We start from the raw sequence: 24,329 nt of genomic DNA, 5'->3' as shown, positions 1-24,329 counted from the left end.
ATCATGGTTTTGAAATATATATATATTTCAGGTCAGCATAAGAAATTAAATGGAAATTTTTGGTAAATTTTGCAGAAGTCACAGATGTCATGCAGAGGTCAACAGATGACACAAAAAGTTTAGAAACTCAGAAATGTATGAAATATTGTATATTGTAGAGTATTGTATAATATCAACCCAAATTTTACATCAGGTACATCGTTCTCTTTTATGGGGTGTTTACAGTACTTGGTCAGTTATCAAATAACTGTAATATTTCTTATTGCTCTAGTCTCTTCAGACTCACTGTCAAGAATAACATCTTTGAGCATGAAGGATAATGGTCCAGATAGGAACTCCAGAACCTTGTGATTAATTTTTTTTTTTTGCTTTTCTTGTTAGGAACAAGATTATTCTGTTGATCCAGAAACACTTCCACCATTACGAAATCCTGATATACTTGTAGGAGAGAATGACCTCACAGCACTTAGTTATCTTCATGAACCTGCTGTCCTCCACAATCTCAAAATACGTTTTGCTGAATCCAAACTTATTTATACCTACAGTGGTAAGTAAAAAAGATATTTATAAATAAAAAAAATTATAAGTAAAGACAAAAATTCAGTAATTGGTCATTACAGCATGATTCAAATCTTTTAATTTTTTTGGCACCTTTTTTTGTTTTTACTTATCTTACTTTCCCAGTATATTCCTTCCCACTTTCCTACACAAAAAGTCATACCCTTGTGACAAAGTATTCAAGACAAAGGGAAAGGGTAAAGAAATTTAGCAAAACAAAGCAACACAACAACCAAGTCTAATAAATAGCTAGTCAGTGTTAGAGAAGTTGACCTTCATCCTTGCAAAGAACAAGAGAGGGGTCGGTGCATTTTCTCCTCTTTTCCAGAACCAATTTTGATCATTATAACTATATAGAGTCCAATTTCATTTTTTTTATCCATTCCATTTCCATTGTCCATATTGTTTTTCTGGTTCTATTTACTTCATTTTGCATCAGTTGATATAAATCTTCCTTGGCTTCCTTGATAAATCTTTACCTATTTTTCTGTAAGAAAATGATACTTATGTGCCACAATTTGTTTAGCCACACCCCCAAATTGTGGGCATCTAATTTGCTTTCAGTTTTGGTTTTTTTTTTCTATGACAAAAACATTGCTTTGAATATTCTGCAGTATATGGGACATACAATGTAGTGTATATAGCTCTCTGTGGGATATACTTTGCTAAAGACTCTCTGAGTGAAATAATATAGACGTTTTAGTCATTAAATAAAGAAAAAATATAATTCCAAAGAGCTTTCCAGAATGGGTAAACCAAAAGTTTACCTCCAAAAGTATTACTGTCCTAGTGTTTCCACAGCCTGCCCAGCATTCACTATTTCTATCTATTATCATCTTTGTGACAAGCTGAAATTCTGAGTACCCTGAATAATTAGGGGAAGCATAGTTTTATATCTAGGAGGACAAAATAAAATGAAGCCCTTTCAAGGTTAGGGATGCACCATAGCAGTTTAAGATGAAGTCAATTCTTGAAGTCAAGATGAAGTCAAACTATGAATTGACTTCAACTACCTTTGAATATTGAGACATCAGTCTGCTAAATATAGATGAACACAGGGGTTGATAAAATTATTTGGTGTTTAAGCATTGCATTTCTGGACTCATTAGTGTTTCTAATGATGTCTGTCTATACATATTCCCTTCTTTCCCCAAGAGAAGGGACCCGTTTTGTTCCTATGCACCCTATGATGCATAGGAATCATTATATGGTTTTTGGTTGTAGTATTGTTCTTGTCTTGGTAAAGGTATCTAAGAGAAAGGGGCAGCTCAACGATGCAGTAGATAAGAAAGGTGGGCCTGAAATCAGGAAGACCCGAGTTCAAATTTGACCTCTGCTATTTACTAGCTTTGTGGTCCTGGGCAAGTCACTTAAACCTGTTTGTCTCAATTTCCTCATTTATAAAATGAGCTGGAGACCACTCTATAATTTTGCCAGCAGTATTAGATAATATTCTCTGAATAATTAATAGTTGGAGAGAGAGATAATGAATGGATCTGTGATTTCATTAACATAAGAAACCCCTCAATGAGGAAATTCCTTCTACCTAGAAAAGACTGGTACTTCTCTGGAACTTACAGTTTCCCTGGTCAACTCTTCCAGTTATCTAGAGCACTGGAAGCTGTGGCTTTTTCAAGTCAGCCAGCACTTGTCAGAGGTAAGAAAAAGTTTATTTCATTAAATAAACAAGAAAAAACTTTTTTCTTGTTGACACCTCACTATCAGTAAAATACTGAAATTATAAGAATTAAACTATAAATGATTAAGATATAAACAACTCGTCTTAGAAAATACTTTTCAGATTTGGTGAGGAACAAATAAATCAGTGAATATAGCCTTCTAAAATTAAGAAGTAGCAAAATATTATTGCTTTAAAAATTTTTCCAAATATCATTTTTTTCCCTCCCTTCTATCTATGTCCCTCTCCCAGCTGGGAGTGGGAGTGAAAAAATGCAAAATCTTTATTAAAAAACAAAAACACATAAGTTGCATATTTGTTGTTGTTGAGTCATTTCTGACTTGTTCAACTCTTTATGATCCCATTTGGAATTTTCTTGGCAAAGATACTGGAATAGTTTGCTATTTCCTTCTCTGGCTTATTTTACAGATGAGGAAGTTGAAACAAACAGGATTAAGTAACTTGCCCAGAGTTGCTAGTAAGTTATCTTCTGAGACCAGCTTTGACCTTAGAAAGATAAATCTTCAGGTCCAGCACTCTATCCACTGCCCCCTCCTATTGATCATATTGGTCATTTTCAAAAATATATTTCTCATTCTGCATATAGTACCTCTCAATCAGATGGTGATTAGAAATCTTTATCATTGGTCCTCTGGAATAATCATTGATTGTTGCGTTGGTCAGATTTCTTAGATTTTTCAAAATTTTTCATTTTATTTCAAAATTACTGCTAAGATCTTTGGTTTTAGCAAACACTAAACTACTAGGTTTATTTACTTTGGTATGTTATGTACTTAATTTGTTCCACAATTAAATTATCAATCTAATAATTAAATAATTATTTATTAAATTTAATAAAAATCTTTCTATTTTTATTTATGCTGAGGCAGTTGGAGTTAAGTGACTTGCCAGGGGTCACAAAGCTATTAAGTGTTAAGTGTCTGAGACTAGATTTGAACTCAGGTCCTTCTGACTTCAGGGCTGGTGCTCTATCCACTGCACCACCTAGCTGCCCCTACCTCTCTTTTTTAAGCAGTAATGAGTACTTTGGTAATTATGACTTTGTAGGACAGTTTGGTGAATGAGTCTGTTTGCCTTCACAATTCCTGTGTCTCTAGTATTGGCTCAAGTGCTTCAAAGACCAGACATGTTAAAGATGTTGGCGCCGTGCCTTATAAATTTTCTTCCTCATTAGATTGTGAGCTCTTGTGGGCAAGACTTATTTTTACTTTTCTTTATGTCTCTAGCACTTAGCATATATCATCATTTACTCAGTGCTTATTGCCTGTGCCCCTGTAATCCCTTCTCATCGTATTCTCCTCATTTTGATGCTGTTCTGAGATTCTCATATACATCTTGAATTTTCTTTCTTCAGGAATTATTTTAGTTGCTATGAACCCTTACAAAGAGTTGCCAATCTATGGAAATGCTATCATCCATGCTTACAGTGGGCAGAACATGGGAGATATGGATCCACACATATTTGCTGTAGCAGAAGAAGCATATAAACAAATGGCCAGGTATCTTCTCTCTTAACTTTGCCCTACCTATAACTTGTCCTGATTCTCTTTGTTCTTCCCATACGACTCACAGTTTTGGAGACAAATTATTTATTGGTCTGTCAAAAGAGCAAGCCTGGCAAATTTTTAGAATGCCAAGCTACAGGGTGGCATTTTTAGGGCATCCTGAGTTTTGGAACATACTATCAGAATGCCCCAGTCCAACCATATGGTTATTTGCTTTGGAACAAGTTGTTTATGAGTATCCTGGATCACCTAATAAGGTTTTCTGAGTAGATTCCTGTGGAGTTATATTATTATTATTCCTCTTTCACTTTCCTTACTATTTCCTTGTGCCTCACAATTTTCTTTCTCCTTTCTTTTCTAATGTTTGCTCTCATGCAGAATGCCTATCAACCTTAAATTTATTTAAATATTTATCATTAATCAAAAATCCCAGTACAAATAGAAATTTTCTAGTTCACTAATATTGATTATTCTTTTTAGTCATTTAAAAATGGGTTACTTCATTATCTGGCATGGGTTTCCATTATTATGTACTTTAGTACACGCTAGTAGGGTATTTAATAAAAGTTGAAGATTTATCTGGGGGGTGGCCACAAACCACCTCTAAAGATTTTGAGGATGTGCTAATTAGTCAATTAGTTCACAGGTATGCTTACTAGATGCTAGGTACAATGTTGGCACATAGATATCTTTTACTAGTTGTGTGGCCCCAGGCAGGTCCCCTAACCTTGTTTGTCTCAGTTGTCTCATTTGTAAAATAAGCTAGAGAAGAACAAGACAAAGCACTCCAATATCTCTGCTAAGAGAACCCCGTTTAGGTCACAAAAAGTTGGACATAAACGAAAAGACTAAATAATAACCAAAAAAACCTGTTTAATGTTTTATTAATATTGTCCTTCCTCCCTTCATCCCTTCTTTTCTTTCCTCCTTTTCTCCCTTCCTCCCTCCCTTCCTTCCTTTCGGACCTCCTTCCTTTCCTTCCTTCCTTCCTTCCTTCCTCCCTTCCTCCTTCCTTTTGCCCTCCCTCCCTCCTTCTTTCCTCCTTTTCTCCCTTCCTCCCTCCTTCCTTCCTTCCTTCCTTCCTTCCTTCTCTCCTTCCTGTCTTCCTTCATTCCTTCCCTCCCTCCTTCCCTCCTTCCTTCCTCCCTTCCTCCTTCCTTCCTTCTTTCCTTCCTTCCTTCCTTCCTTCCTTCCTTGTTTTCCTCCTTTCCTTTCCTCCCTTCCTTCCTCCCTTCCTTCCTTCCTCTCTTTCTCTCCTTCCTTCCTTCCTTTTCCCCCTCCCTCCTTCCCTCCTTCCTTCTTTCTTTCTTTCCTTCCTTCCTTCCTCCCTTCCTCTCTCCCTTCCTTCCTTCCTCTCTTTTCTTCCTTCTTTCCCTCCTTCCTTCCTTCTTTCCCTCTTTCCCTCCTTCCTTCCTTCTTTCCCTCCTTCCTCCTTTCCTTCCTTCCTTCTCTCCTTCCTGTCTTCCTTCATTCCTTCCCTCCCTCCTTCTTTCCTCCCTCCTTCTTCCCTCCCTCCTTCACTCCCTCCTTCCTTCCTTCCTTCTTTCCTTCCTTCCTCTTTTCTCTTTCTCTTTATCACTGCCTACCAACTCCCTCCCTAACCCACCATAAATAGAAGCCCTCTTTTGTAATAAATCATTCTAGTTAAAGAAAACATATTCACACATTAGCTGTGCCATCAGCTGTAATAGGGAAGCTCACAAGAAGGAAGTATTTGGGGTAAAAGTAATTTTGGATATATTAAAGCTGAGATGTCTATGCTAGAATTAATTCAAGATCTCTAATAGGCAGATGGAAATACTGGACAAAATCAAGAGACAGGTTTGGGTTGGATAAATAATCTGAAAATCATCTGCATAAAGAAGACAGTTTAATCCATGGGAACTGATGAGATCACCAGGTGAAATAGTATAGAGGGAGGAGAGTGGTCCTCTGAGGCAGGAAACTCAAAATCAGCATTAGTAAGAATCTGATGTGGGCTTCCAATGGCCTGGAAGATTTGATCCCCTCTCCAAAGCAGCCTGACAATATTCCAGGAATGATGCTATTGCCCAGAAACTATATCTGAAAGCAGCTTGCTCCAAAGTAATACTGTTCTTCCATGGTTTTGCTCTAGAAACAACAAGAATCAGTCAATAATTGTGAGTGGGGAGTCAGGGGCTGGAAAGACAGTGTCAGCCCGATATGCTATGAGATACTTTGCTACAGTCAGCAAATCAGGCAGTAATGCTCATGTGGAAGATAAAGTGCTGGCCTCCAATCCCATAACTGAGGTAAGCAATTACGGGTAAAGGGAAGAACTTGGTTCATTATGAATGAGGTTGATAACAATCGCAATCTCATCCAACCTGGACAATCAGCGCACTGCCGGACAATGCTGTGCCTCCTCCAGCTATTCCTCGACAGGAATCACCGATGGCCGGGTGACTTCAGTGTCCAAGCCCTGCTCCCCTCAAATTCCGGGGATCTTAAGAATCAGGGACATGAAATGTAGACACAGATCTTCCTTGTGAAAATAAGAGTACAGGGAATCTGTTACCATCATCACAATGATGTCAGCTTAGAAGTTGAAGCATATCTCTGAAAATTGGGAAGATCCATCGACCTTGATTTATCCAGTTTAAGATTAAATTCAGGCTGTAATGTAGAAAATGGGATAATTCTGTTCATTCTCTGGCTACAGAAAGAAACAAAAAAGGCAGTATCTATACTTCACAAGTGAATAATGTTGATTCTTAGCTGGAGTTGTAGTTGGGAATATCATAAATAAGACTGAATAAAATAAATTAAATAAGTTTGCATTGTAGTTCTGTATGAATCCAAGCTCTCATGCTTTCCAAATCTAAAGAAGCCAGGCGGTGCAATGGATAGAGCAATGAGTCTGGAATCGGAAAGACTTGAGTTCAAATTCATCCTCTGATACTAGCTAGGTAATCGTGAACAAAACATTAAAAAAAAAAACCCTCTGCCTGCCTCAGTTTTCTTGCCTATAAAATGGGATTATAATAATACTTACTTCCCAGGATTATTGTAAGAAATAAATGAGATAATAGTTGCAGAGCACTTAGTGTAGAGCTTGGCATATAATAAGTGCTATATAAATATTATCTGCCATTGTTATTTTTTTTTCAAGTCAGAAAAATGGGTACATATCCAGCTTTATTCTAGCTGATGTCATTTGAAAAATTTAAGACAAATTTCCCTATTCTTTCTATACACATATCCATTGTGGTGTTTGACAATTTCCTTCCTAATAAAAGCTTTTCACTTTTGAAAAATCCTCAAGTATCAGTGAGTGTTAAAAAGCAACCATCATAGACATGACTATGATATTACTAAAACAAAGACTCAGCCGGAATACCAGGTTAGTTTTTAGGGACAGCAAGGTAGAGAAGAGCAAGCTTTGGACACTGAGTCAGAAAACTTGGATTTGAATTCAATTTCTGGGATTTATTACTTGTGTAATTCCATCCCATCCTGATGAATTTCTTCACCCATCTGTGGCCCAGCCTTTTATCTTGAATTGGAGGATATCAATCACACTCACTTAACATCCCGGGTGATTATGAGGGCCGGAGGAGGATGTTTTACAAACCATGCTCTATAATCCATAAAGTGCTATTTAGATCACAGTTGTGGGAAGAAGGTTAAATAACAATTGTGCTCAATAAATAAGTTTAAGTTAATAATAAAACAGATATCATAAGTTGGTATACAATGCATTTTCCCAATGTTTGTCACAGATAGTAAGTCTTATAAGAGTTCAGATGATGAAGATGGCTTCAGGCTTGGTGGTCAGTGAGAACTTTTCAGAAAAGGTGAGATTTGGATAAGACAAAGGGAAAGGGAGGGAAGCAACATTCTGGATTGAGAGTGCAGAGGCAGAAAAACTTAGAGCATTTGAACTATTACGTGGCCTGTTGGCTACTGTGTAGGGTTTATATAAGGGAATAATAATAGAGGTTTAAGTGATAAATTGGGGTCAGGCCCCAAAAGACTTTGAATGCTAGTCTGAGGAATTCAATTTATTCTATACACAAGGGAAAGTACTCATCACCCCTAGTTTCTGCAGTCAGAATTCCTTTTGTTTAAGTCTAGTCCCTTTGTCTAGGGTCTGTATTTTATCAAGTACTACTCTAATGATCTTGATTCAAAATATTTTTTTATCTCAAAACTGTCTTTTGTAGGCTGTTGGAAACGCCAAGACCACCCGAAATGATAACAGCAGTCGCTTTGGAAAGTATACAGAAATCAGCTTTGATAAAAGGAATCAAATTATAGGAGCCAACATGAGAACTTATCTTTTGGAAAAATCCAGAGTTGTCTTTCAAGTAAGGAAAAGAACTTCAATTAACCCTCATTCTTTTCAGCTGTTCATATTTACTTAACGATTAGGGGGAGACTTGAATCATTCATTGGCAGGCAGAATACAGTTTTGCATTTTTAATCTGTAATAACAGCTTTTTAAAAAATTGTCCATATGGGATAGACAGCAAATGGGTAAGTTTTCAATGGACATAGACCCTTAAATGTTATTATTTCATAGCTTCATCATTTGTACATCGTAACATAGTTTTAAGATTAGATTTTTATTGTGTTGTGAGAAAAAAAGCCTGATGAAAGCAGGCGCAGTATAATGGTTTTTGGTGCAATGCTGAGGCTAGAAATGAGATTTATATTTGATCCTGGGGATGAGGTAATTTTATATAGACACATATCCAAGTCTTTTACCCAACGTAAATGTGGAAAAATTATTTGGGTTTGTGAAGGTAATAAATCAATCAAGTCTCAACAAGTATAGGTCGTGCTATTCCCATTTTACATAATCCTATCCTTTAAAAATAACAAATCTGTCTTCTTTAAAAGTCCTTTATCTCAGACTGTCCAGTTGTTTTGTGACTATCTTTGTTGAAAGGACTCATTTTAAAAGGGCATTGCTGGGAAACTGACTTAACATAGACAAGCAGTTCATTATTTAATTGCTTTTAGAAAGAGTTCCTGGGAAACACAGATAAATATGAATTCCAGAATTCATGTGAGACTTTAAGGACCCTCTAGTTCAGAATCAAATGCCTGCCATTCTTCACTTGTAAAATACTGACATGGTTTCTTGGCTTTTTTTTTTTCCTTTTTTCTTTCTGCAGTCAGAAAATGAACGCAATTACCACATTTTTTATCAGCTTTGTGCCTCAGCGCTGCAGCCTGAATTTAAACACCTTAAATTGGGTATGTCATAGTAAATGGCAGTATCTCTGCAATTTCAGAATTTTAAGTCACAGAGGTTCTCCAAACTTTTTTTTTTAAACAGAAGAGGCTCTACCTTTCATTTTTTGAATTCCTAAGATCACCAGAGTTTGAGGGGTGAGGGGGAGGGTTGATGTTGAAGTCTCCGGGACAGTAGCCATGAGTCTGATGATTGCTATTAGAGTATACAAAGAGAGGCCTATGAGAGTGTCTGCTAACCTATTGGTGATCCCTTGGGATTCAAAATTAGTCAACTGTGAGTCCAGAAGTAATGCCTTGTTTATGCAATGTCTTCTAGAAGTAGATTTTCCATATAACTAAAATTTATCCCATATGTTCCATACTTCCCTGCCTTCTTAAATTTTCCTTGCTGACTAAGAGTTACTGTTCTGATCATTTATTTTATCATAATCCAAGAGACTTGAGATATGTAGGAATGACAGCCATTTTATAAAATGGCCTGTTATGCTTGTACTTTTCTTGCTTTCTCCCTGTTGTCACATCGCTTCCACCACTCTCTAATCCCTTCACCCCACCTTTCATGCTTTGTCTGTTTTAATATAGGAAGAATTGAAAATTTCTGGAGGTCCAAAAAAAAGTTTATTGTATTATCAGTAACATGCTACTTACAATTCAATTTAATAAACTTTATTAAGTATCTATTGTATGCCAGACACTGTGCTGGGGCTAAAGAGATAAAACAAAAAGCAATCCCTGGTTTTAAGGAGTTTATATTTTACTGACTGTGTGTGAGAGATATTTAAATAGGCAAACAGATTATTTAATGTAATTAGCTTTTAATCTAACTCTGTGAATGTAATTAGATTTTAGTCTGCTTCTATGGTGCATCAAAATAGTCCTGGTCAAAAAATTTTCTTCCCTCTGAAAGGTTTTTTCATCCTACCTCTGAATTCTTATATTTGTGTCAGTTAGCTGCTACTTCTGGGATGCCAGATAATTATGCATGATTGACAATAATTTTCAGGACCTCAGAGAGTTAATGAGGCTAGAATTGACCTTCTAGCACAATGCTAAGCATACATAATGCAGGCAACAAAATACTGATTGATTGAATGAACCAACCTCAAGTTCGTGAATATAGTACTTTTTACTTTTCTCTTTTAGTGAGTGCAGAAGAATTTAATTATACAAAAATGGGAGGGAATACCATCATTGAAGGAGTGAATGACAGAGCAGACATGATAGAAACTCAGAAGACTTTCACATTGCTGGGTGAGTGAAGATAATACACATTTGGTTATTTTGTCAGACTAAAGAAGTGCAGGAATTTCAAACTAATATTCATTTTATAATTAACAGTTCCTAAACTATTTTGGAAAATCCCATTATAAGTGGACCAAAGTAGGGATCAATTCCTATTTTCCATTACCTCCCTATCACATTTTTGCCCTCCATTTCTTTCTTCCTTTTAATTTGTCACAGTGAAGGGGATAGTGGTGTTATACCTCAGCTTATTCTTAGACTTTAAATCAAATAGTGATTCCCCAGCTGGATGTAGTTCATATCACTCAATACCAGAGGTTATTCACAGATAACCATCAAGATTTCTCCAACTCTCATAGAGCTGGCTGCCTCTCTGCCTTTAAGTTCTTCCCTTTTATGGCTAGCACCATTCATTTTGTTAATCTGATTTTTCCGATCAGATTAAGGCTCATATGTCTCTTTCCTACAACGAATGATAGTCATTCCCTCATTCATGATTATATTAAGGTCCTTAATCATACTATTAGAAGCAAAAAGAAAAACTACAACAATGTACCTATTGCAAGCATCTTTCAATATCCACGATCTCCCTGAGATTAAAGATCAAATCTCTTTCATCAAGCAAGTCAAAACTCAGGAGTTTTAGTTCCTCCATCTAGCCAATCCTACAAAGTGCTAATAAGGTCTCCCTTCTAGGGTTTTCCTACTCAGAATGCAGTCTTTTAAAACACAACCAGTGAAGACAACTTCAGTATCTGAGGTTTTTCTATTTGTTTTTCTCAAGACAAGTCAGGCTGGTTCTCACCAAGTGAACTGAGCACCAATTTCCTCATCCAATCCCCAGATCTTCTTGTGTACTTAATCATATGTTTAGTGATTTCTTTGCCTTCATTTACGCCAGAAGTGTCATACAAAGGGCATTTCAACAACATATAAATGGGCTAATTCTCTCAGCTGCATCCAAGTTGCTGGAGGGGAATAACACATTGGTTTCCCTATACTCCTATTTCCCCAAGTCTGTCCCTCCCTCCCCTCACTCTGTGTCTCTGTCTCTGTCTCTACTCTCTTCTCCTCCTCCTTCTTCTCTCTCTCTCTCTCTCTCTCTCTCTCTCTCTCTCTCTCTCTCTCTCTCTCTTCTTCTTCTTCTCCCTCTCCCTCTCCCTCCCTCTCTCCCTCTTCTTCTCTCCCTCTCTTTCCCTCTCTCTCTCTCTTTTTCTCTCTCTTTCTCTCCTTTCCCTCCCTGCCCCGCCTCTTTCTCACACACACATATTTTCAGGCCCTCTTTGGAAATCATCCTTGGCTCTTTCTGCATTTGTTTCTAAGTTATGTTTTATAAACATACCTTAAAAAGGCTCACTCTGATGACGATGTGGGTAACACAGTTTAAACAGTTAAACATGCCTTATATATGCAAAGATATTGTGCTAGGGATACAAAGATAAACTTTGTTTTCAGGATTCTTGTAATGCTTTGGAGTGGGGAGGGACAAATATATAAATATTTGTGGTACAAGGAAGACGTGAGAGAAGTTCGAAGAAAAGGTCCAAACAACACACTCTGAGAACTTTGAAGAGAAAGAAATAATTTTCCTTTTTTTATAAAGATTTCTCTTCAGTTTGCAAATCCCAGGCAGAGCACATTTTATTATTATTATTATTATTAAGCTATATACAAATTGTCCTAGGCATTCCAGGTCACCCTGTAATGTGAACTGTTGGCATTAATATGTGTACTGTTACATCACAAAAAAGTTAGTGCATGAAATGCCATCCTTGCCAATTTTTAAATGTTAATGGGCTTGTGGTGAAGACTGAATGTTTATATTCTCTACTTAGAGACTTTAGAATTTCCTAACACTGGCACCAGAAATGGCTTTGATTATCTCATAGGTCATTTTGACAGAAATAATTTTCATGGAGGAGTATGTGGGTAGATCAAGTCAGAGGCCTTGGAGAGATAGATTTTGAGTTGGGTCTTGAGGAAATCAGTGGTTTCATTTTATAGATTTGGAGACCAGAATCCATTCCAAACAGTTGAACAAAGGCATGCAGGTAAGCAAAGGAAGGAGAAGGGACTCAACCGTCTTATTTAGATTAGGATTAGAAAGATGTAAAATAGGGAAGGACAAGTAGAAATCGAAGTGTGAAGGACCTTGGATATTAGAGCTAAGAATTTGTTTTGTTCAGTTGGCAATGGTGAACCACTGGATATTTTAGAGCAGAAGAGTCTAGTGATCATTGTGGACCATTTTGATTATTTGAGCAGTAGAATAGAGGATGGATGGGAAAAGAAATGAGCAGGAGGTAGAAAAACTAGGTAGGAATTGGATATAGTAAACTTGGTAAGAATTCAATCCAATTGAACAAATTATTCAAAGATGTGGTTGCCTGGCCTCTGTCAGTAATATTTGAAAGAATGAAGAAACTATAAGAGATCCTTCAGGAGTAGAGACAGGCAAATGTGTCTACACACTAAAATGTGAATATATATATATATATTTCATAATGCAACACATTTTATGAAAATGCAGAAAAAGATTATAACATAAGTGAATGGATTCAAACTGGCTCGTATTGAATTTTTAATCATTATTTTAGCAAATATAAATTTCAAAGTTTTGCCAGAGTATATATATGGAAGCTAAATGTTCTGCCTCTATTCAGACAGCCAAATTGGCCCAGAAGTCCATCACTGGTAACCTTGGAGAAAACAAATTCAGTTGAAAGATGAGGTCAGAAATCAGACTTCAGAATGTTTAGAAGAAAGTAAGAAGAGAGGAAATGGAAGCACAGCTTCTATATGACTTATTCAAGGAAAATAGTCACAAAGGGGAAGAGTGTATAGAACAATAGCTAGCAAGGATATCAGATCAAGTGGGAATTTTCTAAGGATGAGAGAGATACAGCTTATTAGTAGCCAATGCTACTAATAAGGAATCAATAGCGAGGGAAAGATTGAAGATAAGAAAATTGAAATAACAGTGGTACCAATTAACTGGAGAAAATGGAAAATTATGGGATCAAGAGTGCCTTGAGAGGAGTTTTCCTTGGAAAGGGAAAGGGACTACCTCTTCATCTGAGCTTGAAATCAAGCAGGAGATAGTAGAAGATGTAGGAATGAGGCAAGATGAGAAAGAGGGAAGAAATAACTTTTAACAAATAATCTCAATTTTGGGGGTGAAATACAAGTGAGTTTCTAGTAGAAGCTCTTTGTATAAGGGTTGGACAAGAGACTCTTCTGACACTAAAGTTCTGTGATTTGTTCCTTTCTTTTCAACCTATTCTTCTGCATTACTTCTTGCATGTTAGAATGTACCTTATACACCTGCCATGTAAAACATCAGTCTTTTGGAGATACTCCAGTTTCAAAACTACTTTTCTGAGTCCACAGAAACTATATTTCTGCAGATTGTTAATAACTTATTTTTTACATATAGTACTTTATAGTTTTTTTTTAATTCAGTATTTAACCATCACCAAATGGAGTGAACATTTCCCACATATAGAATAAAACAGAATATTTCATGTGAAGCTGCAAATCTGTATAGCAGACAGCTTGTTTTTCTTATTTTAAGCATATAATAAATTCAACCTATTATTTTTAAGGTTGTCTTGCTCCTCTGTGTTACATAATTTTCAGTTAATTCAAGGTTTGGCTTCCTTTTAGTAACCTTTTTATTTCCATTACCATAATATTTGAGTATATTTTCTTTCTGGTTTTGCTTATTAAATTCTGCATTGGGTCAAATAAATTTTAACCATAATACTAATAATTGTGACGACCACCCAGGATACCTCAGAATCAGCCGGAGTCAGGATAAGCAAAAGTCCTTCATCTTTATTCTCAGTCCTTAGATATAGGATTGAACAGGATGGAAACAGAATCTCCTCAACTGCCTTCTCCCTCCTCTACCACCAAGACTGTGTCTCTGGCTAGTCTTACTCCACCCCCTAGTCCCTCCTACAATCCTGTATACACCAATCATTGAGCCAGCACAGGATGGTGGAAAGGACCATTTTCCAAGCATATGCCCATAGAGTATTGTCCAGTGGGTAGTTAGCCTCAAGGCTCAGCAGTCCTGACCTCAGTGTATCGGCAATAGTTTCAGCCCTCTACAAATAATAATAGTCCATTACAATGGTGTACCACATTTTGATGTCTTTCCCCAGTCGCTTGTTTATTTTCAGTTCATTGCCACCATGAAAAATCCTGCTTACTGATTACTTAATCATAACAGAATTAAAGGGTATTATGACTTCATCCAGATCTTGATGCTTTGAGTTTTAGTGTGACAAATTACAGTTAATTCCTAATTTGGGATTGGGATTGGGATCCTGACAAGCCTCTTATTACATTCCTCTGGTGTCTCTCGTGGAGACTTCTCATCCACTCACTTCCTGATAATAAAAACCCTCCCAGGATCTTGTTCTTCAGCACTTTATCTTATTCATGTGTGCCCAACGTTACACACTGGACATGTTGCTGAAAAGGTGCATGTAAATAATGTTTCTCTAACTTTAACGATGTGTTAAAGTCCCTATTTTAATTTAATTTTAATTTAATAATTATATTATGTATATAATAAAATAAAAATAAAAAATAAGCAAATTTTAAATTTGCTGTATTTAAAGAGAGCTTGTGGTCCATCACCTAGCATTTATTGATGTGCTTGGTGTGGTGCTGAATGCTGGAGATGGAAAGGCAAAGGTAATCCCTGTCCTTAAGGAGACACAACATGCAAACAACTACAAACAGGCTATATACAGAATAGACCAGAGATAATCTCAGAGGGGAGGCATAAGACTGGAGTACTAAGAATGGTTTCTTGCAGAAGGTGGGAACTCTAGCTGAGACTTGAAGGAAGCCGGGAAAGGTAGAAGGTGAGAATAAGGAGGGAGACAGTTCCAGGCACAGGGGACAGCCAGTGACATTGCTCAGAATGGGAAAATGAAATGTGTCTTTGTATCATGGAGGATACGGCCGTGCTAGGTAAGGCATAGTAAGACTTGGAAAGGTGAGAAAGGGCCAGGTTATGGAGAGCTTTAAAAACTGATGGGAGGATTTATATTGAGCCAGGGGACAATAGTTTAGTACTAGCATTGAGGGTGACATGGGTCAGACATGCTTTAGGAAGATCAATTTTACAACCTCATGGAGGGTGGGCTGCAAAACGTGGAGAGATTTTAAATAGGGAGACCAACCAACATCCACATTAGTAGTCTTGGAGTAAAATGAAGAGGCTCTGCAGCAGGGTGTGAGAATGTCTGAGGAGAGAAGAGGGGTTTCTACAAGAGATATAATGAAGGCAGAAACAGCAGGACCTGGCAATTGATTGAAGAATGGAGGGTGGAAAAGAGCGAGAAGTCAAGAATAACACGCAGGTTGTGAGTCTGAGGGTATCCTCCACTGTAATACAGAAGTTAGCGAGAGGAAAAAAGCTGGGGAGTAGGAAAATAGTGAGTTCAGTTTTGGATGTTGAATTTAAGATGTCTATAGGACATCAATAGGTACTTGAAGATGCACAGCTGAAAATCAAGAAAGAGGATAGATCTGGGAAAAAGTTGTTTGTCTTTTTCATGTTATATTTTCATATATTGGATTTACTTAAAGAATAGGATATAGCATAAAAATCATCATGTGCATTCCATTTTCCCTCCTTGTTCAATATCTGCAGTAGTTTGTTTTTTGAATCTTAAAGAAGATAGCAAATTATCAACCCAAATTTGTAATGATTTAAAGAGAACTTGTCAATTGCCTTCCCTTTTTTCCGTTATAATTCTTCTTTTCTTCTTCTTCTGTCCCTTTTTTCTTTCCTTTCTTTCCTTTTTCCTTTCTTTCTTCCTTTCTCTCTTTTTTCTCTTTCTCTTCTTCTTTCTTTCCTTCCCTACCTTCTTTTCTTTCTTTCTCTTTTTCTTTCTTCTCTCCCTCCTTCCTTCCCTTCATCCTTTCCTTCTTCTTCCTTTCTCCCTTCTTTTCTTACTTCCCTTTTCTCTTCCTTCCTTTCTCCCTTCCTTCTTTCTCCCCCTCCTTTCTTTCCCCTGTCCCTTCCTCTCCTTTTTCCTTCCTTTTTTCCTTCCTTCCTTCCTTCCTCCCTTCCTCACTCTCTCCTTCTCTTCCTTCCTATTCATCTCCCAATCTTATCCAGGCTTGAAGTACAGTGATTATTCACAGGCTTGATCCTGCTGCTGAGGAAATTGGGGGAATGCTTATCAATTGGATGGCTAAACAAGTTGGATGGCTATGATGAGCACTGTTGTGCTGTAAGAAATGACAAGGGGGATGGTTTCATAAAAACATGTCAAGTTTTTTATGAACTGATGCAGATTGAAGTGAGAAGAACCAATAAATCTTTGTGTATAGTAACAGCAATGTTGTAATAATGATCAACTGTGAAAGATTCTGATCCAAGACAATTCCAATGGACCTATGATGAAAAAAATTCTGAAGTCTGAGTACAAATTGAAGTATACTTTTTTCACTTTTTAAAATTTTCTTGATGTTTTTTGAAATATGACTGATATGGAAAGATACTTTGCATGATTTAACATCTATCATTGAAATCATATTGCTTGCCTTCCCAATGGACAAGGGAAGAGTGAAAGATAGGGAGAGAATTTGGAACTCAGAATTTAAAAAGAAAAAAATGTTAAATAATAAATTAAAAGATTAAAAATAGAAACTAATAAAAAATTTCACTTGCTAAACATTTTAAATACTTACAATGGGCCCAAGAATGTGTTATGAGATTCAAAGTAATACAAAGAAAAAAGTACAATAATCCCTGCCCTTGAGAAATTTACATTCTGAGGGGGGAAGGAGAGATAACACATAACATGTGTATATAGCTGTATCCAAGAAACCTTTAAAACAATAAGTACTTTTGGTTTCACCTTGGGCAAATTATTTAATATCTATTTCTCAGGCAATCCTTAAAAACTGTATAGAATAGACCCATTCCTGATCTGTATTAGCAAACAATTTTGTCTATAATTGAATTTCTGGATCTCTAGATTTTATTCTTAAAAATTATTAAGAACTCCTAAGAGCTTATATTTATGTGGTTATATTTGTCCATATCTGGGGTATTAGAAATTAAAAGTGATACATTTTTTAAAATATTAGTTCGTTAAAGACAAACCCATTTCATGTTATCATGAATAGCATTTTAAAGTGGGAAAAAAGCTACTTATTTTCCAAAACAAAAATAATTATTGAAAAGAGTGGCATTATTTTACATATTTTTTGCAAGTCTCTTTTAATATGTTTTCCCTAATAGAAGAGATTTTTATATTTACTTCTGCAGTCAATCTGTTGTGATAAAGTGTTTTGGTTGAAGTATATGAAAAAAATCTGTCCTCGTACAAATGTGTAGTTGGGAAAAGGAAGAATATATTAATAAGGTAAATGTCATAATATAGTTTTGACCTTACGGACCCTGAAAGGTTCTCAGATACTCCAGGGATCTGTGAAGCACATGTTGAGAACTGTCGGTGTATACCAATTTAATTGCAAGAAAAGATTTTTTTTTTAAAAATGTGTTATTTCATGATGATTGCTTTGTCCATTCTCTGACTGCTACAAGGAGATAGTAAATGGGTTTTCCTGTTGATGTGATTGATGTCATCTGTCTCCAGGCTTATTTCCATCTACTGGTTAAAATCTTCCTTTTCTTTTGCTTTCTATCTTTGCTCCAGGGATGCTTCCTTTCATTCACATTGTAATCAACCTGGGGAAAGCAGAGTAAGCAGGACTCTGATAAAAATCTATTGCTCTTTGTAGGCCTCCTCTGGCTGGCTTCAAGTTTCTTTTTATCCCTTCACTGATAATTGTCACTGATAATGCCTTTACTCGCGAGGAAGAAGACCCTGGAATTTAGGCTTTGAGTTACTATATTATAATGGGATTCTTTGGCTCTCATGGTAGCTTGGCTTAAGTTTAAATCAACATTGCTTTTCACAAACTCTCTTTTTCAAGCGAATAACAACTGACAGGATTTGAAATCTTTCTTTTATACTACAGAAGCATTATTGTGAATTTGTTGGTCTCAGGGCTTTTTGTTTGTTGTTTGCTTTGCTTTGCTTTGTTTTTACAAACAAAATGGCCCATCTCGTTAAATATCATATCACTAATAGGCATTCTGTCTGTGTTCCATTTTGTCTGGGTTTATTTGTAACAGTTCTGGGAGTGGGGTTGGAATTGTGTAACTGAGGAAATTGAGAGGCACAAAAGACTTATTTGGCCATGAGTCAGACTGCAGTTAGTGGTGGAGCAGGAAGAAAGGTTCTCAGCCTTGAATTTCCAGCTTATTGTCCATCTCTTAGTCACACTGAATGCCATTCATTGTGTTAACAAATTCGGGGTTTATTTTGGGCATCAGTGCCAATTGTTCTCATGAAGAATTGGTACTCTACTGAAAGGGGACAATGGAAGGGAACAAGGATTAAGCAGCCACTATGTACCAAGCGCCATGCTCAGGGCTTTACAAATATTATCTCGTTTTATCTTCATTACGATCCTGCGAGGTAGGGTATACCAATTTTGCAGCTGAGGAAAATGGACTCATAACAACCCTGAGAAGTAAAAGTATGAGATCATCTGCATTTAATAGCAGAGAAAACCGAAGCAAAATTAAGTGACTTGTCTAGGATCTCAGCTAGTAAGTGTTTGAGACTGGAGCTGAACTTTGTTCTTCCTGATTCACTACAAACTGCACACTGTCCACGGCCTCATTTAGCTTCCTCTAGGACAATAATTATCTGGACTTAATTAAAAATAAAATCATTCTCTCAATAGAAGCCCTATCTCATCAGTGCAGGTATTTCCTCCAAGTGTTATAAATTATAATCCATGGATATCTTGATTTCTTATGTGATAGTTGTCTTTTTCTTCAGTCCTCTAGAGAATCTACCCAGTGCTCTGGAGGCCTTTCTCTAGGACAGGGTAGAGGACCTTTTTTCTGCCAAGGGCTATTTGGATAGTTACATTATTTGCAGGTCATGCAAAATTATCAACTTATGGAACTCAAGGAGTAAGAGATTATTGTACCTCACTTTCAGCTCATCATCACTTGTGGTTACCTGAAAAAATTCTAAGGACTTTATATGGCCTGTGGCAATGGGCAGGTCATAGACTTGAGCAATGAGAATCCTCAAGATGTTCCCTGTGGTGAGCTTTTTCTTCTCAAAACGCAGCCAGGTGATAAAAGTTCAGATCTTTTATTATCTCCAATATAGCCCGGTTAGCTTAGAGGCCTATCTCTCTCTGCTTGGTTCCAAGAGCTCTTGCCACTTTGTCCTTTGCTTCTGCCTCTGCTTTCTTCAGCCTCCAGAGCCAGCACCACTCTTCATGTCATTCTGGTGAAATCTCGACTTGTAGTGTCTTCACTCTGAAGAACTTCTTCGACTGGCCCATTGAAGCTCTATTTATGCTCAAGAGAGGGATTGTGGGTTTTCTCCCATAGTGCTCTCTGGCCCAAAGAGCTTCAAGGGAGGTGTGAACTCATTGAACTCCAATGAGTAAAGGTGTGAACACAAGCCTTGTATTAATTAGTTCTACTTAGTACCTTGTTTCAGGTTCTGGCCAAAACATCTTCTTGTAAGATTAGATCAACTCTAATTAGTTAGCAGTTAGTAAGGATTCCAACATCTCCCCCTTTCTTTTGTTAGATGAAAACACCAAAGGAAATAGGAAATCTAATCAGATTAGTGGGTTTCTGAAGGGGTACACATAAATCCATCAATATGATATACATGGTATATCCATCAATATGGGAGGCATTATACATAATTTACATAAGCACATAGCAATATAACACAGGCTAGTAGTAATGTAACAACATAAATCAACCTGAAAATTTACACATGTCCATAAGTCCTAGAAATAGTCCATAAGCAATCCATTGTCCATTAGTTCATGTGCCAGGAATCTAATAATTCCTGTAAGCTCTGAAGTACTGCAAAATGTCTCATCAACAATTTTTCATCTCAGGGAACCCAATGATTCTTGCTGGTTTTTCAGGAACTGAAAGCTGAAGATTTTAAAGTTCTTTTGACAGTCTCATTGTTAGCCTTTTCCACCTGTGGAAATATAAGCAGATCCTCTTCCCCAAGCAATTAACCTAATTCCCTTCTATTTACCAAATTTGGGATTTCTCCTCATCATCTGGTAATTACATTGGAGCCATTTGCACTGGATATTGCCTTGTTGTCTTAAAAGGCCTGTATTCTTCCCAACTGTAATCCTGATTGCTTTTCTGTTGGTTGATGACATCAGAGTTCTGAATTTCTAAAGTCTCTCTGGGTGTAACCTCAGCTGCTATCATGCTCCACCTGTCCTTTGATTGATACTTTGGAGCTGGGCCTTGCCTCTCCTTCCTCTGGGTCAATATACATTTAGAGGCCCAGTGAAAGCCTTGGTTACATTTTGGACATGGGGTTTTGGGTTTTCTCTCACCCTGTCTTCTCATTGTATCTCTGTATCTACATTGGGCTCTTAGATGTCCAATTTTTCCACATTGAAAACATCGACGAGTTTCTCTAGAATTCCTTTGCCAAGAAGGACCTTGTCTTTCCATGTTCATCATAGTTTGGGCATAATAAGCATTTGTGCCCACTGTGGCACAGCGTCTTATGATCTCCTCCAAAGGAGCATCTTTGTTTAGCCCCCATATAATTCTTTTGCAAACCTCATTGGCATTTTCCTTAGCCAAATGTCTAGTCATTATTTCTGTTGCTGCATTATCTCCAATGGTTCTTATTACAGCTGTTTGTAAACGCCCCACAAAATCTGCAAAAGGTTCATTGGGACCTTGCTCTATTTTTGTGAAAGCATTATTTCCATCTTTCTGTCCAGGGAGAGAATTCCAAGCTTTTATTGCAGCCTTAGAAATTTGCTCATATACTGTTATGGGATAATAAATCTGTTCTGAACTCTCTGCATACTGACCTTCACCAGCTAGTTGGTCAAAAGTAATTTGTCCAATAGTTCCTGTCTGCCTATTGCGTTGGGCCTGAATCCTACATAATTCATGAAACTCTGAAAGCCACAATAAATTTTGTCCCGGTTCTAGACAAGTTTTCGTTATGGATTTCCAGTCATTCGGGGTTAGGATTTCATAAGACAAATTATCCAGTAACATCTTCACATAAGATGATGTAGCCCCATAAAGAGTGCAACCCTTTTTCAAATCTTTAATTTTTCCCAAATTAAAAGGAGTGTATTTTCTCTCTTTTTGACCTGAGGAGTTGAGCTCTTCAATCACAGGATATGCATTTATAAAATCAGATATATCTTCTCCTTCATTTTTTGCTTTAATTAATGCTTTTTCTAATCTTGTCAAATTCTGCTTTACAGGAGAAGCTGACTGTGTTTCTGCCTCTCTCCCTCCCCCTTGTTCCACCCATGAAGGGTTAATTGCGGGGGGAGGGTCATGAGATATGGAATCACCTAATTCCTCCTGCTGTGAAGTATCATACTCAGAATTGTAATTAACTCCATTCTCATCTGATTCGTCCTCCTTTTCACCTAGTAAAGTTGGCACTTCTTCCTCCTGTACTTTCCTTTTCATCATTCTATCACTTAAATAACTTCTTATAGCCAATTGTATTACATTATATGTATTAATTATTGAGTTAGGCCCATTTTTATCATAGAATTGACAAAGATCCTCTCCAACCAATTTCCATTCATTTAGATCTAATTCCTTATCAAGAGAGAAACAAGGACATATGTCCTTTACAGTTTGTAAAAGTTCAGTGATTTGCTGTAAACTTATAATTAAACCTTGGCTTTCCATAATTTTGACAATGCTCTCTAAACATTTTCCTTGAACAGAAACAGGCTGTTTTGTAAATATCTGTCCCATCTTAGCTGAAATTCTACTTTAACTCTTCTAACAAAATTTCTTTGTTGCACTCACCCTAATTTCTGGGTTGAAGAGTCTTTTCCACTGGATCAGGATCAGAGGCTTTTCCACTGGATCAGGTCGGAGCTTTTCCACTGAAATCCACTGAAGGGTCTGTTTGTCCCACGTTCAGGGCGCCAAAATGTGGTGAGCTTTTTCTTCTCAAAACGCAGCCAGGTGATAAAAGTTCAGATCTTTTATTATCTCCAATATAGCCCGGTTAGCTTAGAGGCCTATCTCTCTGCTTGGTTCCAAGAGCTCTTGCCACTTTGTCCTTTGCTTCTGCCTCTGCTTTCTTCAGCCTCCAGCCAGCTCCACTCTTCATGTCATTCCGGTGAAATCTTGACTTGTAGCGTCTTCACTCTGAAGAACTTCTTCGACTGGCCCATTGAAGCTCTATTTATGCTCAAGAGAGGGATTGTGGGTTTTCTCCCATAGTGCTCTCTGGCCCAAAGAGCTTCAAGGGAGGTGTGAACTCATTGAATTCCAATGAGTAAAGGTGTGAACACAAGCCTTGTATTAATTAGTTCTACTTAGTACCTTGTTTCAGGTTCTGCCCAAAACATCTTCTTGTAAGATTAGATCAACTCTAATTAGTTAGCAGTTAGTAAGGATTCCAACAGTTCCCTACCCCTGCCCTAGGATTACATTATTTCATGAATACCTTCAGCGTAGCAAATTGACCCATTGCTTTTGCTGTATGATTGATCCACTTCCTTTTCTAATCATACATTTCCTAATGGCATTCCTTGTACCAGTTCTTGGGTCCGAGGAATTGGCAATATGCTGCTGCCCACTTAGACCCGCTCTTCATCTTGCCCTGTGTCACCCTGTGGGTGACTCAAAACAGAATATCCCAACAGTTCATATTTAAAAAGGAAAAAAAAGCTAGGATTAAAAGATACCCATCAATGACCCACACTTGGATGAGAAGTCCATTGAGTTAATCTAGCATTCACATATCTTGGACAGCTCTGAAGATCCGATGGTGAGATGGGCGTCTGTTTGAATAAAGGTAAGAGAAAACGGGCAGAATCGCATTTGGTAAACTATAGAACTTTCAGTGATCCTAACTTGCCTCCTCACACATATAATAAAATTTCTTTTTGACATTAACATTCAGTTAGTTATGCTATGTTACCGTAAAGCATGAAACGTATTCTTCAAAAATATATGAAAAATAAACTATTAAGTATATATTTTAAAGCCAAGGCATACATTTCTTTAAATATATTATGCTATATTATATTAAAGCATGTCACACATACATATATGTATGTGCTTAGATTTTTGTTTTTAATAAAGGGTATTAAATTCAGGGGAAAATATTTTTTAATGCAGAAAAAAGTTTTTTAATGCTTTGAATTCACCAAAGCTCTTAGGTCAAGGATTAAAAGAACAGTCTTTTATTTGGCTTTTTTTTTTTCATAAATGAATGCACTGTTGAACATATCTACCAAATGTTTTACAGTACCTTCTCTAATGCTCTACTCCAATCCCTCCTCATGGTGTAGAGCTGAACCTAACTTCATGAATGATGCTTGAATGCTGTTTGAGCTCTGAAAGATCCTAAAAATTTCCATCACTAGCAAAACCTTGCTCTGCTACCACAGACAGGTCATTTAACCTATTCTCTAAGACTGTAAATTGCAGTTTGGAGAGCAATCTTCTTCATTGATGGAGAGTTTCCATTTTGGGAAAATAACTATATAAGCAAAATCATAGCTCCAAACAAAATTTTAAAATATAAATTCCTAAAATCTAAACAAAGGGCAACTTGGTGGTGCAATAGACAGAACTCTGGGCCCAGAGTCAGGAAGATTCAAGTTCAAATCCAGCTTCAGATACTTACTAGCTGTGCGACTCTGAGCAAGTCACTTAATCCTTTTTGCCTCAGTTTCTCGTCTGTAAAATGATCTGGTAAAGAAGAAACAAATCACTCCAGTACCTACCCAAAAAAACCCGAATGAGATCACAAAGAGTTGGACATGACTGAAATGACTGACCAAAAATAACCAAAAGTACAAATTCTATGGTTAGGGACCCAGTGACCATCTGAATGTTCATCATTTGACACATTTCTATTTGGCTACATGAATTCATGAAACTATCCCATAAGGTCTGGAGGAGTTGTGATAGGCAGTGAAGCAAGAACATCTGAGAAATATGATGTTTTCAATGGAAGTTTTCTTTTTCT

At 37.0% G+C, this 24,329-nt stretch overlaps 1 protein-coding gene across 1 annotated transcript in view; it reads left to right on the top strand.

The window, feature by feature from the left end:
- MYO5C (myosin VC) overlaps window positions 1–24,329 on the top strand; it is a 132,114-nt gene that overhangs the window by 27,768 nt on the left and 80,017 nt on the right. Inside the window, exons 3-8 of the mRNA XM_051980669.1 lie at window positions 382–547; window positions 3,612–3,756; window positions 5,879–6,035; window positions 7,950–8,093; window positions 8,907–8,988; window positions 10,132–10,239. Of these exons, the coding sequence (XP_051836629.1) occupies window positions 382–547; window positions 3,612–3,756; window positions 5,879–6,035; window positions 7,950–8,093; window positions 8,907–8,988; window positions 10,132–10,239 (802 nt within the window). The remainder of the gene's footprint in view (window positions 1–381; window positions 548–3,611; window positions 3,757–5,878; window positions 6,036–7,949; window positions 8,094–8,906; window positions 8,989–10,131; window positions 10,240–24,329) is intronic.

Source organism: Antechinus flavipes, chromosome 2 (assembly GCF_016432865.1).
Source record: "Antechinus flavipes isolate AdamAnt ecotype Samford, QLD, Australia chromosome 2, AdamAnt_v2, whole genome shotgun sequence".
Lineage (NCBI taxonomy): Eukaryota > Metazoa > Chordata > Mammalia > Dasyuromorphia > Dasyuridae > Antechinus > Antechinus flavipes.
This window is presented reverse-complemented; position numbering and strand designations above follow the sequence as displayed.